We start from the raw sequence: 18,423 nt of genomic DNA, 5'->3' as shown, positions 1-18,423 counted from the left end.
CGGAGTCAATGGACGGGGGCGTGTACAACATGCCTCCATGGAAGTGACGTCATCGGCCCGAGACGCAGCTCACTGATCCAGGTCCTGTCATGATGAGCAGAGACTTTAGACTGGATCGTTTATTTTTATTCAGTAGCATTAAAACGTTAATTTTTTGTTTTATTTACTTTATTAACATGTATGTGTATTAGCAGCGTTTGCTCAAGTTAAAGAAGTTGTTAACATGAACATCTGCTGTTTATTTCTCTGGATGTGCACACTTTTAAAGCATTATGTGTATTGGGATCGCAAACCATTTGATCAGTTCTGGAGTTCGTAGCGGGTTCGCGAATCATTTGAGTCAGTTCGGGAGTTCTTAGCGGGATCGCGAATCATTTGAATAAGTTCGGGAGTTCGTAGCGGGATAGCGAATCATTTGAGTCAATTTGGGGATCGCGAATCAGTTGAATAAGTTCGGGAGTTCGTAGCGGGATCGCGAATCATTTGAGTCAGTTTGGGGATCGCAAATTATTTGAAACAGTTCGGGAGTGCGTAGCGGGATCGCGAATCATTTGAGTCATCTGACTCCAGTTTGGGATTTGGAGCGGGATCGCGAATCACTTGAGTCAGTTCGGGAGTTCGTAGCGGGATCGCGAATCATTTGAATAAGTTCGGGAGTTCGTAGCGGGATCGCGAATCAGTTGAATAAGTTCGGGAGTTCGTAGCGGGATCGCGAATCATTTGAGTCAGTTTGGGGATCGCAAATTATTTGAAACAGTTCGGGAGTGGGTAGCGGGATCGCGAATCATTTGAGTCATCTGACTCCAGTTTGGGAGTTGGAGCGGGATCGCGAATCATTTGAGTCAGTTCGGGAGTTCGTAGCGGGTTCGCGAATCATTTGAGTCATTTTGAGGATCACGAATCATTTGAGTCAGTTCGGGAGTTCGTAGCGGGTTCGCGAATCATTTGAGTCAGTTTGAGGATCGCGAATCATTTGAATCAGTTCGGGAGTTCATAGCGGGATCGCGAATCATTTGAGTCAGTTTGGGTTCGTAAATCATAGCTGTATGTGGATAGGCATTTGTAACTAATTTAGTAGCTAGTTATAATTACATTTTCCACGCTTGTTTAGGTGTGAAATGTGAACTCGTATTTTTTGTTTTAATGATGTGCCTTTTAACAGTATCAAGTATATTCAAAAACTAAACAAATCGTGCCTAAAAAGTGCATGCATCTAGGCTAATATAAAGTTACATGATGAAGTCATACTAGTGCGCGTGTGCATTTTGAGTGCGTTCTTTCACTGCATTATTCGGTGTATTCAAATGAATTTATGAATGCATGTGAATGATCACAAAATTCAAGATATGAACCGTTTGTGCCAAAAGGGTTCTTTCTTGTCATTATAGAACCTTTTTAGCATGAAAGGTTCTTTGGATTTGAGTAAAGAACCCTATGGTTCTATATAGAACCCCAATGATCCCTTTCTTCTAACAGTTTGTTGCCATAAGCAGGGTTGGTTCTAGGGTAAGTGGAGATCCATGTATGTGACTTTTTATTTTAATAAATCAGAAAGATTTACCTAGTTTAAAATAAACAAAAACAATAAAAACAAATTTACAACATTTTATTTAAAGTTTATCCCTTGTATCCTGACACATATGCTGATGTTGTGTCTCTATCTCACTTTTTTTTTTTTTTTTTTTTTTTTTGTCTCTGTCTCTGTTTTATTTTATTTTCCAATCAAGCCTGACTGGCTACACTCGTCCTAATAGAACAGGGATAAGAAGCAAACATGAAGCAGTGCACTGACATACTCTTACTCTATAAAGATATACCGGTCAAAGGACTTTATCTCTGTGTTTAAAGCCAAGTATAATTATAAACGCAGGGCTCTATACACTTATATTTTTGAAGGAGGACTTACAAATTGCATAAATAATCATAAGAAGGTTAATGTATCAAATATACAATTTGGAATAGGCTACAGAAATATGAAATTATGAAAAATAAATTAGAATGGTACTTTGCCACTAGGTGGCGGCATGCCACTGCCTTAATGAGTGAGTCGGTCAGTCATTTAATCAATGGATTCGTTAGAAACGGATGATTCATTCAGAAAAAAAAGTGTGTGTGTGTGTGTGTGTGTGTGTGTGTGTGTGTGTGTGTGTGTGTGTGTGTGTGTGTGTGTGTGTGTGTCCCCTACAGACTGTGCTGCGCAACCGTTAACTGTTAGATGTTCAAAATGTGACGTTAAATCAGACACAATTTAAAACTGAAAAATAAATATAAAAGTTACAGATAGATACCTGAAGTAAGCTGTTGTATCTTGGCATTCAAGTGTTTTGGCTGGGGGGGTTTACTTCCTTTTTTAAGAAGAAGAAGATTAATTTTGAAATATCCATTTTAATTTTCGAATAAATTGATCTAGTAAAATACTACACGCCAACAAACCGCCTGCCTCCAAAAGATCTCACTTCATTGGCTGGATCGTACAGACGCTCATCGATGGTTGGCCAGTTTACATGTCAGTTAAAAGCACTAGACTCAGTGGGCGGTTTTCGTCGGATGTGAATGACAACGCGTACTTAGTTGGGTAAATTTACAGACACTGTGGACTTGAGTCGAGAGATATTTATTTATTTATTTAAATTCTAATATAAATTACTTTATTGGGTATGAAAACTCATTGATGGCATGGTGGTAATAAAAACATTCGGGGCTTTACTGAAAACATTCGGGGCTCCAGCCCCCTTAGCCCACCCCTACCGCCGCCCCTGGCCTACATTATTATAAAATGTCCTTAACGTCAAAGCTTAACTGTAAACATTATTGTCAAGGACAAACAGACTGTCCTTTGCCAACATTCAGTGAGTTCCTGAAGCCATGCTGTCCCGTGTTTGTATCAGATAACTGGCAGCATATCAGCATGACAGACGTCAGAGAGATGCTCTCTTAATGTGTGTTTCTGTGTTACAGAGAGGCCCATTCTCCCCTATAGACCTATAGAAAACACGATCAGTTTATTATTTAGTTAAACTTATTATAAGAGGGGTTAGTATTAGCCAAATAACTGGAATGTTGCCTGTTCCTATAGGTCTGCTCAGACAGTAAACTGTCCCGGTAAAACTACATTACCCGTGATGCACCACGACCCATTGGAATTGAGGAAAGACGCATCCAGGACATCGACTCATAACTCGCCACTCTCCTACACGTTTACTAGTTCACGCCAATTTTTGCTTCTCGACGGATCAGCTTGGCACACAATTCAAGCGTAGGCATTCTTTTTGTAAATTCAGTCATCTGAATTTACTTATTTAACGAAAACCTTCCGTTAGAGAGGATTAGTGTTGAGTCGAAGTGGATTTTCACGGCTAGCATTCAGCTACGAAAAAAAAACAACAAACCCAAAGCGCGATTTTTTATTTTTCTGACAAGCAAAACTCTACGTATAATCTACCCAACAACCTTTTTTACCTACACGGACGACGGAAAAAAAAAACTATTATAATGCTTTATAGCTAAAAACACTTTTTATTTGATCGAATATAGTCTCTTTTTTGAGGACATTGTCATTTCCTCGCTAAGCTAGCAACTCCAGACAAAGAAAGAAAAGCAGCTTTCATCGCCTCATCACTTTTTGAAGAACAAACCCCACTTTTGAGTCTAGTTGGGTAGAAATAAAGCAGAAATGGCCCATCAGAGCAGTGCTCAGGTCGCCAGCTCACAGAAAGCTTTAATGCTGGAGATGAAGTCTCTACAGGAGGAACCAGTGGAGGGTTTCAAGATCACTTTAGTGGACGAAGCTGATCTCTACAACTGGGAAGTGGCGATTTTTGGACCCCCAAACACTCACTATGAAGGGGGCTATTTCAAGGTAAGGACTAAGGTTGATTTGTAAGGGGTAAATATGTGTTATTTTTAGGAACAGATGGCTGAGGTCTATATTTAGAACTGGAACCAGCTCCAGATAACTGCATCCCTTTATGTCTGTTTCCTTTACACGTATTTGAATATAATTAAGGTTTTTGATTGATTTAAGGTCTGATTATGATCTGAAGCCTTGTGTTTTCCTTCGGATGTCGTTTTGATGAGATTTTGGGGTCTTTGTTGAGGATAATGGAGCTCATTTGTTTGGTTTCTTTGTTCCTCATTGACTCTTTGTGATTCTTATGGAAGGAGGGTGAGATGATTTACATGACTTTGTATGAAGAATATTATTAATATTACATAAAAATGTGATCATATTTAATTTCATCATAGTGTTCCTACACTTTAAGTTTAGAGTGATTATTATTTTACTCATTATTGAATTAGAATAATAATTAATCACTTAGTGTTTGTGATCATTTCTAATTCTTTTGAAAACAGGCATCTGTCAAAATGATTTCACTTTTGAAAATATCATACATGGGACCTTCTATCAATTTATTAAAGGCCATTTATTAGGTATTAGTCGTTGGCACCACGTTTGACTGCTATGATAATTATAAAAATAGAAAAATGTCAACAAAGGATGATTGTAAGGAGGTCTCACCTCATTCCACCTGAGCAGATAAACCTGTTCCTTTACACCAATCCGAAAGGTTTATTATTAATGACTCTTAAACACATCTTTGTGTTAGTTCCTCTTTTGATTGTAAAGGAAGGTCCTGAACTCTTGTGTAGTGATTTGAAGTAGGTCAATGACTTTTCTTGCCTTTGTTTACAGTGAGAGCACTCACACACACATACAGGGTTTTGGCAGATCCAGTGGCGTCACTGTTCACTGGTGTGTCAGGATGAGAGCTCGTGCTGAACCCTGATTAATGTAAGAACTGAACTCTCGAGCCTGGCGAAGCCCGAAGGCATCGTAACTGTTCCCTGCTTGAGGATAAATCAGTGGAGGGTATATCTGCATGACAGAGACTTGTTTCTTTGTTTGAAAGGGGAAATTATTCGCACACTTTGTCTGTTCACAGGAACTATTAAAGCCATCTTGAGTATTCTGCTGACACATTTTCAAGATCTCATAGTCAGCTGAGAACCTGAAACCAGTCGAGCCTAACTTATGAGGAATAGTTATGTGTTTCCTTTTAAAGGTTAATTCACCCAGATATGAATATTATGTCATTTATCTATCCTCATGTGTTTCTAACCTCTATGACTGACGTTCTTCCTTGGAACACAAAAGGAGAAGTGCTGATGGTTGCTGCTGAATCACAAGAAACACAATAACCACTTTTATCTTAAATTAATGCTGATATTTAGCATGGATGCATTTATTAGGTCAAAGGGGACAGTAATGACATTTAGACTATGGAATATATAAACTATATTCTTTTGAACTTTGTATTCATAAATGAATCCTAAAAAAACATTGACGATAACAATAAGAAATGTTAATTCCAAATAAAGTACCATAGTGTTGAGGATCAAATCAGAATAATTTCTGATAATTGGAGTAATGCTGATGAAACTAGCTTTTCATCACAGCAATAAATTCCATTTGAAAATATATGAAAGTATAAAACCATTATTTTACACTGTTATATTTCACAATATTACTGTATTTTTGATCAAAATATGCAACCTTGGAGTAGAAGAGGCTTCTTTCAAAAACATAAAAATATTTTTTTTACCAAACTATTGAACTTTATTGTCTGTCAGGTTTTCAGAAACCAAACAATGGCTTTTTGAGAGGAATGGAACAAAGCTGAAGTTGTTTTTTGACAATCTGTTCCTCTGCAGTAGTTCTCGAATCTCATTGTCTCAAAAGAATATAAGAAGTCCATTTGACATCACTGATCTCAAATCTGGCTTCACACAATGTTTTATTTACTGTATTTGAATATAATCAAATGGCATTTGAGTGCTACGCTGAAAGCACGCATTTTCAGTGAATAAAGATTTTTGGATTTGTTCCTTACACAAAAGCTATCATACTGCTTTGGTGACTGTAGAGCCATATGGACACTTTTTATTCTGGTGTTGTCTGTTTGTGGGGCTCTGTATTAACTTTTTAATATGTGGGTCAGAGAACAATGAACTTTCAGGTTTGAAAAGAACATTATAGGCTGTGTAACTAATCCTGGTGGTTAATATAGTAAATTAAAGGAGTATAGTTGAAAGCATGAGTCAGTATGTCCACTTCTAACTAGCTGCCTAAAATATTTCAAGGGCAGTTTTGCCACGAGATTTGAAAATAATTAGGTCTGTATTGAATTGAGATGGAGGGCATATCTCTTGCGTAATAGCTGTTTAACCTAGTTGATTTTGTGCCAAAAAATGATTCGTCCCACTTCCTGGTTCTCCAGCTCAAAGTCCATTTGTGTGTTTTCTCTCAGATTCTCCCTCCTGTCCATCTGTACTGTTCTCCTGCAATGTGATGCGTCTCCAATCCTATTAAGAGCAGCTGTCCTGCGCTCACCCTGAGACAGAATCCTCCAAAGCTGCTGTATATTAGAAATCTCTCTGTGCCGTACTGGCCGATGCCACTGTGATGTTGAAAGTTTTGAACATAGTGTATGACTAGATTGTCAATCAGCATGTTTTCTTGAAAGGGTAGAAGAATCTGTACAATTGTTTTTAACAAGGTGAAATGTGTTAAATGTAGTTGAGAGTAATACAGTCTAAGGACATTTTCACACTTCCAGTACAGTTTGCTTTAAGAAATTGAGGGCTCTTTGGGAAATTCTAGAGAAAAATGGTGTGTAAAATGTCATAGAAATATCATAATACAAGATTTATTCCTATGCAACTTTACTATAATGGTGGTTAGACAAAATTTATAGAAATAAAATATTTTTCAGATAAGTTTTTACACTTTTGTTATTTTCTCACAGTTTATTTGGAGGTCTCACAATGTTAAAAAAATATAGAATACCATTTTGACCTAATGCATTTTTGATTGTTGCTTGTCTCCTAAATAAATTGCTTTTGGAAAGCAGCTGGCAGTTTTCACATCTCTTGTGCTACATTTGTTGCAGACAAACACAAGTACAATGTGAAAAGAGACCAGGCGGTTAGGGGGTTGAAATCGACCTTTAGTTCAAACCAAACTAAGAAACAAGTGTGAAAGCAGCCTTATTGGCAGCTGAAAGCACAATCAGTGTAGCCATAATGCTTAATAAACAAGCATGCATGGGTTGAAGTGAGTTTTGATGGTCCTCCTGACCACTGTTTTGGTCTTGTTTTGCAGGCTCGCATCAAGTTCCCGATCGATTACCCCTATTCCCCACCCACGTTCAGATTCCTCACCAAGATGTGGCACCCCAACATCTATGAGGTAAGAGGATTGTTTCAGCTCACACGCTGTGTACTGTAGCACGTAGCTAAACCTTTGTATGTTGGCTAGTGCCACTGAACAGATGTGAAATTCAACACATCATAGGAACTCTTGATATGACTGAATATAAATAGCTGCCCTGTGTAAAATGGGAAGGTGAACCAAGCAAATTATTTGAACTTCTAAAACTGATGAAGATCTGTAAGTCTCTTCACCAGGCACAGTTCTCACCTGTTTGTGACCTTAAAAAAACCATTAGGTCATGTTATGTGGGTTTGAAATGAGAAGCGTAGCAATGACAGAAGCCTCTGCACAGATCTTTCTTTATTTGCCTTCCCTTCTGCATTTTTCCATTCAGTGACTTCTGGGTGGACTGTCCGCTGTCCAAAAAAAGATTAACACCATCATAAAATAGTTTTTAGAAATCATGCACTATATGCTGATGTGTGAAGTAATTTAAAGACATTTAAAAAATACTAGTATTACTCATAGGTATTTATGGTTGCCATGCAGTGTAACATCTTGACTCATTAATATTGAATTAAACTTATGTGCATTCTCAGATGTGCTTGTTTTCTTAAATCTTGAAACAGCTCATGAATGTGTATTATACAGAGCTTTTTTTAAATATCAAATATTAATAAACTATTATAGGATTTATTAATGTTTTGAATTAACCTTTATTTTTATATTGTTTTCTTTCTCTCTTTTTTTTTGTATTGAACTATTTTAAAGTATTTTAATATTTAGTTATTTTTAGCATATCAGTTATTTTATTTCAGATGATGGCCAAGGCAGTTTTCATTTTGTTTTTCATCTAATGTTTAGGCTTTATTATCGATACCTGATACCTGATCGATTTGTTATGAATAATCTTGTTGTTTTGGTTTGAGTTCACCAAAGATAAAAAAGGTCAGTAATCAAGTAAGATTAAGTATGTTTTAATTACAAGGAATTTAATTGGTGCTTGTGTTATTGGATTATTATATCAAATATTATTTATGTATTTATATGAAAAATTGGGATTGGATTTACAGGAAGTACAACTATATTGAGATTTAATTTAAGTTTGTAGTCATACCACCTGCCCAATGCACCAGTATGTTTCCTCAAATTTGATGTATATGCATTGCATGCACAAGCCCATTTGAGAGTCCGGGCAAGTTTTTAGTTGTTCTGCAGAGACTGTCCTTCAGTTTGTTTTCCGTATCTCTCTTTCACGCGTCTTCGCTCTGACTCGAGTACTCACAGCAGTGCTGTGGAGGCGAGAGGTTCACTCAGATACTTGTTTTTCCTCATGAAAGCATTACGATCATGTGATTGATGAATCTCTTTGTGTTTTCACAGAACGGGGACGTGTGCATCTCCATTCTGCATCCTCCAGTAGATGATCCACAGAGCGGAGAGCTTCCCTCAGAGAGGTGGAACCCCACACAGAACGTCAGGTAACAGCCAGGCCTTTGTCTACACATAGTCTAGTCCACTTTGCAGCTCGTTCAGAATACTTTCCACAGAGAAATGGAGAAATGTTTTCAAATGAATGTCCCCTGGGGGATACATAGGCAGTAGCTCTTTAGCAGTTTTCCTGATAACAGAATTATAGGAAGAGTGACCAGGGTGGTTTTGTGTTCATGAGTTTCCTTTATGGAAAGCATCTCAGTGGAGATCTGGGTATTTGTGTGTTTCCTCCCCCGAGTCTGATCTGTGTTCTAGTTAGTCTGTTATCGTGTTTCACTGGGCTTTGTGCTTCAGTGGAAGAGCTACTGTCTTCTAGGAAGCTCATGTTAATCATTTGTGTTATTGAAGAGCACCTGTCGCTGTACACAGAGAGAGAGGCATATTTTGACCCCAGACTGACTGTTGCCTGTTTACACTATCAAGACCTACAAGTGTAGCTTCTATTATTTTAGTATTTTGAGTGTAAAACAAATGTTTAAAAAATATGGGCAAAAAGGCGGGAGCTGGTTGCTGAAGCCACGCCCACCTAGCTTGACAGCACTGTCAGCAACTGCTATCCACCTGTCACTCAAATGACCACACCCTTAATTATGCAGAAATTTAATCCACCCCCTCACAGTTGTCATGGAGGGCAAAATTTGCTATATAGAACAAAATCTTTTTTTAAATCAGGCTGAAAACATTTTTTTCTGCTGTAAAGTTGGGTATTTTAACATGGGGAGTTTATAGAATTGACTCTTTTGCAGCCAACCGAAGAATTCCAGTTTAAGTCACTTCCATGTTGGCTTCAAAAGAGAGAGCTGTAGGTTGCTGCTTGGTCAGAATAGATCTGTGCATTAAGTTTTGATGTGTAAATGCAAAATAATATATGTGCCAGTTGTTTTTTGTTCTTCAAAGAACTTGATTTGTTGTTTAACACCACCACAATGTATTATAGAAATATGTTGCTCTTTGCATAATTTTCACATAACATTTTTCATGTTTTTATATTGGTATCTGTAAGTAAATAGTAAATACGATATTAAATGTTTGTTTGGTGTTTATTTAAAAGCAGTATGTGTTCATAATGGTTTATATATTTAACTAGTTAATATTTTACAGTAAACTGTTTGTATGTACTTTGTGACAATAGTTATATTATCCAAATTATGTGAAAATAACAACCAAATTTTTTATTTTTAGCAAATTTATAAAAATTAAACATTTGTCAAAATGAATAAAAAAAATACCTTATGAGATATAACTTATGTAGAACCAACTTGTAATTTTTGACCTATTTACAACTAGAATAATTACATTACATTAATATTTGAATTAATAGTATATCATAACACAAAGTAAACAATTCTAATAGAAAAATAATAATAACTATTTTTATTATTAATGTCATTATAGATATTTTTTTTATTATTATTCAAATTTTTTACAAATATATTTTGAATTACATAATTTATTTGCTCAGTTCAAAACTCTTTGCTCACTTGACATTCAATGGCTGTAAGAATGATTATGCAGTGTGTACTTCAAAATAAATTAATTTTCCTAGTGAACAATGTTTTCTTGTCAAATTGGCCTCTGAAAGTACTGTAGTGTCTACCCTACTGCAGATGTGAGTGTGCCGGTGTAACTGTAAGCAGTAGATGAAGACTGATCCTCTTGTGTGAAATCTCCTCAAATCTTTGCGAAAGTGCAACACAAAGCAGCTTTTCTGCTTAAGCTAATGGCATTATAGCATGATTATCTGTCTGTGTTTCAGAACTATACTGTTGAGTGTCATCTCTCTGCTGAACGAACCCAACACCTTTTCTCCAGCCAACGTGGACGCCTCCGTCATGTACCGCAAATGGAGAGAGAGTAAAGGAAAAGACCGGGAATATGCAGAAATCATTAGGTAACATAAATGAATGTGCAAAACTACAGAATGTGACTCTTTTAAGAGTTCAAGTGTTCATTTGTTTAATGCTGGGTTACATTTTAATGGCTCAATCAGAAGGCCTGGTGAGAAGCAACACTTTAGCTAATGGAAAACCATTCTATAAAGATTTAGATTTATTTTCTGGATCATCGGTGCCCTCCTGTGGTTGACTGTTAAATCTCCTCTTGGCAATCTATCTATTGCATCTTGCAATTCATGTTGGAGAGCTGGAAAATTTGACTTGCATCAGATTTTATCCTTTCCCTCCTTCAGGACATCAGTTGTTTATTACTGATCCTTGGCTTAAAACCTCAGTGCCTAAGACAGATGAGTCTTATGGAAGCTATATGGTTAATATTTCAGCTGTATAAAGCTGCATTTTGAGCAAAGATAATGTTGATTACCACAAACGTGTAATATCAGTAAAAGCATATGGAAAGCATGTTTACTTACAATTCAACCCTAGCCTGAAAATGTGAAAGCACGAAAGAGTGAAGCCAAATATTCCTTTAAATCCATTGCATGTGTGTGTGTGTCTTACAGAAAACAGGTTCTGGCCACTAAAGCCGAGGCCGAGCGGGACGGAGTGAAAGTTCCCACCACGCTGGCGGAGTATTGCGTCCGCACGCGCGCCCCTGCACTGGACGAGGGGTCCGACCTGTTATACGACGATTACTATGATGATGAGGACTTGGAGGATGAGGATGGCGAGGACTGTTGCTATGACGAGGATGACTCCGGGAACGAGGAATCATGACAACATTCCCATCTTCATTCTCGTCTTCATCAGCATCACCCCGAGAGTGGAAACGTTTAGGCATGCGCCCTGCATTTACACTCACTCAGATGGCCATTTTTGTTTCCTTAATGGACTGAAATGAGAGATTAATTAATTTTTTTTTTTTTTTAGCTTTTATGTTGTTTTCCCTCTGTGTCATAATTTTGCTGGCCTTCAGGGCTTTCTGAAATCTGCTGTTTTATTATTTCTTTGCTTTGTGCTTTCAGATAGCTCTGTGAAAGTTACTTTATAAAGGGAAAAAAAGAGAAAAAACGAGTGTGACTGAACTAGGCAGTGATTCTTTGAATGAGGCTTTATGCTGAATAATGCTGATTACGTCACTGATCTTTTGAGGTTTTTTTGAGATGGTCACTTTGGTCACCTATGCTACTTTTTTGGCCTTCAAGCACATCTGAGCAGCTCAGCAATAAAACATGAGTTTGGGGGCATGCTTTGAGTTTTTGGTTTTAATTCCTCCTTCATTTGAGTAATAATTAAGTTAAAGGGATAGTCACTCCAAAAAAATGAAAACATTTAAATTTACTCACACTCATGTCGTTCCAAACCTGTATGACTGACTTAGTTATTTTGAAAAAAAGTTATTTTGAGAAATGGAAGTCAGTTGTCACCAGAACAGTTTGCTTACCGATTTGCTTCATAACTAAACAAATGAGGTTGAGTAAATGACTGAATTAAAATTTTTGGGTGAACTATCTCTTTAAGAAACCCAAAGCAAAATAAATCAAAAAAATTAAAGGATAAGTTGATATTACAATAATGTTGCAATGTAAAAATGCAAACCTTGAAAAGAAAATGCTGAGGCCTACATTCTACGATGTGCTTAAAAATCTGCATTATTTAACTTAGTGTCACTTTAAATTATTGAAATGTTCTATTACTTTGTTCCAAGATATAGGAGCTTATCAGATAATCAATGTAGTCAGGCTTAATCTGGTAGGTTGGCGAGTGGATCTTGTTTTTTCTGTTAAGATAAGCTTATTTGAATGTTTTTTAAGCAATGCTGATATTCCTGTGTTGTCCTCCTAAGTGAATCTTATTCTGTTTTTTTTTTTGTTTGTTTTTTTTTCATCACTGAAGCATTTGTTGTTTTATTTGGGATGTAGGGTGACTTTTGGACTATTGAACGTTTTTATTTTATTTATTTTTTTGCCGTTTCTTTTGCATTATGGCTCCATGAATTGGCAGCCGGTTGTGATCTGATGGAGGAGGCTGGTGAGCGCTGCTGTCCGTCTCAGATTTGAATTGGATCTCAAACAGACTGACTCTCAGGATCAGCCAGTCTGAAAAAAGAAAAAAAAAACTACCATCAACAAAAAAAATTTTTTTCACGCTTGCAAGCTATCCATCCTTTCCATGTTGTTTTGAGGACAATTTACAGTCATATCCCAAGAGGCTGAGATGAACACAAGGAGCTGATTTGTCATTTTACTGACTTGTATGTATTTTTACGGCTTGTTGGCCTATTTAAAACTGAATAAAGATCTTTATTAGAATATTTCTCTTTTTCTTCTTTAAATCTAACTGCACTGGGGGGAAAAAAGTGTATGATTTAAAACAATTCACACTCAGAAATTATTTTTCCACAAATAATTACTAAGTTACACATTAAATGTTTTATTAGAAAATCTTTATGATCAAACAAAATGTAGTCAGTCTTACAAAAATATATATTTTCCATAAATGTTCTCAGGGGCTTCTATTCAATAATTAAAATAGACAAGAAAGAAGAATTTAATTTTGAAATTCTCACCTTTTCCCCACTTCACCGACTTCATTATCTTGGCAAATCTGAGTACAGTGCAAGACACAGATCTAGAAATCTCTAGAGAACACATTCAAGCTTAATGGGTTCTTTATCTCAAAACAAAGTCTCATTTTGCTTACTAATTCATCTCTTTGCTGTCAGGGAATCAGTTGAGATTGTACAGAGATCTCATTTGTTATTTATCTTTCCTGTTGGAGGTGTCATTTTTTCAGGGAGTGTGGACACGAGAGAGTTTGATTTCAGTGCACAGCTGAACATGGCATTGGTTGTATGTTCAGATGTTCAGCACAGCTGAAGTGTTCAGGAGCGCCTGTTGTTCCAGAGTGCAGTTGGCCTGACTCTGTTGCCATGACAACCCTCCGACTGACATTCAGGGTTTGCCTGGAAACACTGCTCAAGGCTAATTCAGAAAATCTGAGCTTGCAGGCTACACACTGAACACGCAGAGATGAGGGGCACCAGTGAGATGCAGTTACAGCACTGATACAGTTTAGAGAGTGTTTGGAGACACAACTGATGGTTTTAAATGGCTCTAACACCGTAAGAATGAAAAAGAAGACATGTTTCTAATATTGGTACATTATGGTGAATAATTACTTAAAGGGACAGTCCACCCAAAAATGTAAATTGTCATTTGCTCATGTTGTTCCATGACCTTACATAGTGTGGAAATTCTGTTTAGTCAATGGCTACCGTCAACTCTTTGGTTACCAACATTCTATAAAATTTCTTTAGGACTTTCAGGGAATGCCACCGTTCGGTCCAAAGAATCGTCTTTTAGTGAGTTTAGTCTGCTGTGCTCTCAGTGATGGCTGGCCTGCTTAATCCAGGGATGATGCAAAATACAAAACAGCCTTTAGTTTAAGAATAGGCCTGATTCAGTTTATATTTAGACCGTAAATCCTTCATAACATCATAAACATGCATTATGGGTCTGTATTTTAAAGGGCCACCCTTGTGAAAAATAAATGTACTTAAGCATACTTTTAAAAGGGGTAAATATTACAGAAATAATGTTCTTAAGTAATGTTTTCAAACAATTAATTGAATGTTATTCGCAGGTAAATGTAACATATTGTAGTTTAGATTTATATTAAATGCAATTGGTTGATCTTCAGAAGGTTTTTTTTAACCCTAAGTACATCTTTATATGTAACTTCTTTTGTGTTTCACAGAAAAAAAGGTAATAGGCTTTTGGTTTGGAGTGACATTAGGGTGAGTATTGCTTTACAAGTTTGGGATGAGGGATTTATTGAGCAAGGATTTATTAAAATGATCAAAAGTCATAGTAAAGACATTTATAATTTTACAAAAGATTCTTGATTTCACTGTTCTTTTGAGCTTTGTTTAGGAATCCATTTTTCTTTTTAAAGGTTTCCAATATAAAGCAGCACAACTGTTTTCAACATTGATAATAAAATAGCAAATAAAAACAGGAAATGTTTCTTGAGCAGCAAATCAGCAGATTAGAATGATTTCTGAAGGATCATGTGACTCACATGATCACAAGAATAAATTCAAAATATATTCAAATAGAAAACAGTTTAATTGTAATAATATCTCACAGTATTACTGTTTTTAATGTATTTTAGATCAAATAAAATAAAGGTAGTATATATGTAGTAAAATTGTAGGCCTACAAGTTACTTAAATCATTTAACAACAACAAAATGCATTTTGCTTGACATGGAATGACTTCATTCTCTTTACACTATTCATCTAAATGCACTTCTACAATCAGCAAAAACTTTAAGTCGCTTCGAGGTAAAAACTAAAAGTCTGCCAACTCAGCTCAGCTCGGCTCTGCGCCTCTCTAAAAGTCTCTCTATTCATTTGATTTGTGTTCTGGTGACAGCTGTGGAGACTCCATGCACACACACTGGCCTTGCGCTAACATATCTGTCCTCCATTAAGACATAAAGAGCGTCTCTCTGTGTCTGATAGGGACTCTCTCAGTGAGCACAGAGCTAGCCTGTGTCTGTCTACGGGTGCGCAGCAGTGCCCGGGGAGAGCTGGCGACGTGCCCGCGCTTGCTGGAGAAAGTCCCGTGGTTAGGACTGTGTTTCAGCGTATCGAAAGGTGGGCTTTTAAGACTCTGGTGGAGTACTACCTATAAATCAATCATCCTCATTGAGAGCTTCTCTTCAAGTGGCCATCACTGTTAATATCTAAAACACAGCCTCATATAATCCTGTATGATTTAGTGACAGCATTACAGAGGTCTGTTACATTACAGAGGATCAATAAGGCAACCGGCGGAGATCTGGAAGTACAGTCCAATGGAGTCGATTACAAATAAACAATCCTGATATAAAATGGTAAGCCAATTCCATTACAAGATATTTATTTATAGGTATGATGCTATAAAATACTGTTAGCTTGGCTTCTTTCGTAAGCGTTTTTTTTGCATGTACCTCATAAAACAGCAAGGTCCATATAAACAAGATGGATGTATATGGAGTAATGCCCAGGATATGGGGATGTAGCATGTATAAAAGGTCTTTATGCATCCTTTTCCCTAGTTTTGCTGCTCCTAGATGATATTTTTGTGAGATTAGAGAGCTTTGTGATAATATATTTGACACTCTTTTGAAAATGCAAGCAATAAAGCAGTTTAAATATGCTATATACCACCCTAATACACATTTTTTATATTCAGAAACATAATTTTTCTGCCCTGTTGCCATGGTGAGGTAATGAATGTATTTCAACTTTGATGGTAGGTCTTCAAGCCAAAAAAATGCATTTTTCCCACATGCATATGGTGCATAATATCCAATTGTGCTTGGTTATTCTTGACTGGAAATCCTTTTATATCAGACTGAGACTGAGCCATCTATGCTCAGATATGTATTCAGGATCCTGTATGTCATGGTGGATTCAGGGGCAGTTTTTTTACATCATTACATTGTTTCTCTCCCACAGTTGCATCTGTTTATTTGGTTTGATCGGAGAGAATGGACCTGAAACCCACTCACAACAACAACAAATTGAGCAGTGCATTTCAATACATGAAACTATCAAGTGAGTAATATCTGGAATAGAATATTATATTCTTAGAATCACTTTAACAGTTAAAACAGAAAACATTCTAGAACTGTACACACATGCATAAGAAAAAAAAAAAGGTCAGCCCACAAGGTTCGTGTTCTGGATATAGGTTCTGCCGTTGCTCTGGCAACCAGCTGCTTCCACCAATTCCCTGAGGTCTTCTTCTCCTCTGTCTTAACTCGTTGGGAATGATAACCCTGTCACCAATGTCCAGCACCTGCTGCAAATGCAAAAAAGTGACCATGTTCACATCTGAAATGCTGTTTACAAAAGGACCAGATCCTATTTTAATTAAAATCACTAAACATTCAAATCATAAAAGGTTTTAAACCATGCAACCATCACTAACCCTTGTTCTGTGCTTTACCTGTGTTATCAGGTCAAAAACGCCTAGCATTTTAAAGATAGCTTTCAAATCTTTTATCACCACCAAATCTTGGATTCAGTCTTTTTGTCAACATGTTTATTATACGAAGAGCAGGTTTTGTATTAATGAATTAATGCACCTCTGTTTATGAGTGAACATGGCCAAAATTACCCACAAATAATGCTTCACTGAAAAACTAAGCTCAGATCAGTGAGGCCTACAATCAATTAGTTCCAAAATGAAATCCCAAACCTGTCCTAATTGAAATAAATGAATCTTTCCTTTTAACATTCAAATTTTGGATATACATAAAGAACACCTCATGTTCTCACCTTCTTCACATTAAAACCAGTCTTTCCAGCAGAGGACTTCAGAAACCTGTAATACAACATGTCTTTCATTTACAAAGTGAATTGTGAAATGTTTGAAAATGGTGTATTTTTGAGTGTTTTGATCATCTGATGATCTCTTCCAGGTCAGTGGCAGAGTTAAACAGTCCCTTCACACCTCTGTCTTCAATGCTTGGAGAGCAGGAAATCAGACAGCATCAAACCAAAGGGGTAATTGAACACAAAAACATTCCCAGACCAAAAATAAACTAAAAAAGGAAAGTAATATGACAGTGTTAAATGGACAACCTTTGTAAGATGTTCTTCTCCTCATTAGAGATGTCCATTCCCTGGCCAGCCTGTGACTGTTTTATCTCAGATGCATCCAGATGGCCAGACAGGAGCAGAACATGAAAGCAACTCATTATCTTTCAGCGATATGGCTTAATCAAACCTGGACACAACTCAATCAACGTAAATGATCCACCACCAGAATAAAGAAACACACAACTCATTTAATCAAGATGTTTCCAAACAACCAATTAGAAACTCAAGGAATCAAACACATCACTTTGCAAATCAGATAATACTGTGCTCAAAGAAGAGCAAATGCAATCTAGAAGCTTGCCAGAGTTAAAACTCCTATGTTCAGAATGTCATACCATTACTAATGCAAACTACTATTTTTAGTGTGTACTATGTATACTGTGCACAGTATGTTGTTTTTCTGTATGCATGCAATACCCAGATTAAAGGAATAGTTGTTTACCCTAAAATCTACATTTACTCAAACTTAGGCCATCCAAGTTGTAGATGAGTTTGTTTATTGGAACAGGTTTTGAAAATAAATTCCATCAATTAACATCTTGTGTCTTCTGTCAGCTTGATATAGAAATGCTAACAATATCTTTACAATGACATTTTTTTTCTAGGGGTGAGATAGAAAACTATTCCTAACTGCTACTGACATGGACAACAAGTTATAAAAAACAAAACTGCCATCAGCAGGATCTATATTTATAAAAAGTATTTTTTCTTGTCCTACATCCCTCTGGACTTTCCTATGACAAGCTCACAAATGATGTCACCACTCACAGAGGCTCTAGTCTCAGTTTGTGTCAACTGGTTTGATTGTTAAACAGACTGTACGGCTATCATTGAAAGATTAAAAGATTTAACTCAGCCAAATTTGCATTTATAAGATGCTTCCCCATTAAATTAAGCTCTCAGGAGACTAATGCAACCCTGATTAAGGGTACTTTATATTACAATAGAACTGTTTTTTATTTTATTTTGTTTTTACATTTTTTTATATTTACAGTTTTCAGAATATGGTTGAGAATGTGGAACACATTTGCCAGCAGAGGGCATTATATATTCCTTATACTGTGTGTTTATTTGCTAATACATTGCTTATGTACATATATATTTTAAATTTAAAACATATTTTTTTATAATTTTGTATATATGTTTGAAGAAAAAAAGTATCC

General features: G+C 36.5%; 1 protein-coding gene across 1 annotated transcript; it reads left to right on the top strand.

Annotated features, from left to right (window-relative positions):
* The first annotated feature begins 3,136 nt into the window (after window positions 1–3,136).
* Window positions 3,137–12,914, top strand: LOC127951222 (ubiquitin-conjugating enzyme E2 R2). Its single transcript, XM_052549021.1, has 5 exons — window positions 3,137–3,859; window positions 7,163–7,249; window positions 8,597–8,694; window positions 10,464–10,598; window positions 11,166–12,914. The coding sequence occupies exons 1-5, from the start codon at window positions 3,674–3,676 to the stop codon at window positions 11,377–11,379; spliced, it is 720 nt and encodes a 239-aa protein (XP_052404981.1). The 5' UTR covers window positions 3,137–3,673; the 3' UTR covers window positions 11,380–12,914.
* Window positions 12,915–18,423: the final 5,509 nt, after the last annotated feature.

This window comes from Carassius gibelio, chromosome B2 (assembly GCF_023724105.1).
Source record: "Carassius gibelio isolate Cgi1373 ecotype wild population from Czech Republic chromosome B2, carGib1.2-hapl.c, whole genome shotgun sequence".
NCBI classification, from domain to species: domain Eukaryota; kingdom Metazoa; phylum Chordata; class Actinopteri; order Cypriniformes; family Cyprinidae; genus Carassius; species Carassius gibelio.
Note: the sequence above shows the minus strand (reverse complement) of the source record. Positions and strands in the feature narration are given on the sequence as shown.

Excerpts from the sequence above, each read along its gene's own strand:
- LOC127951222 (XM_052549021.1), top strand. The coding sequence starts at position 3,674 with ATGGCCCATCAGAGCAGTGCTCAGGTCGCCAGCTCACAGAAAGCTTTA. Across the intron at positions 3,860-7,162 it reads ATGAAGGGGGCTATTTCAAG|GCTCGCATCAAGTTCCCGAT; the intron begins GTAAGGACTAAG and ends CTTGTTTTGCAG. Across the intron at positions 10,599-11,165 it reads GAATATGCAGAAATCATTAG|AAAACAGGTTCTGGCCACTA; the intron begins GTAACATAAATG and ends TGTGTCTTACAG.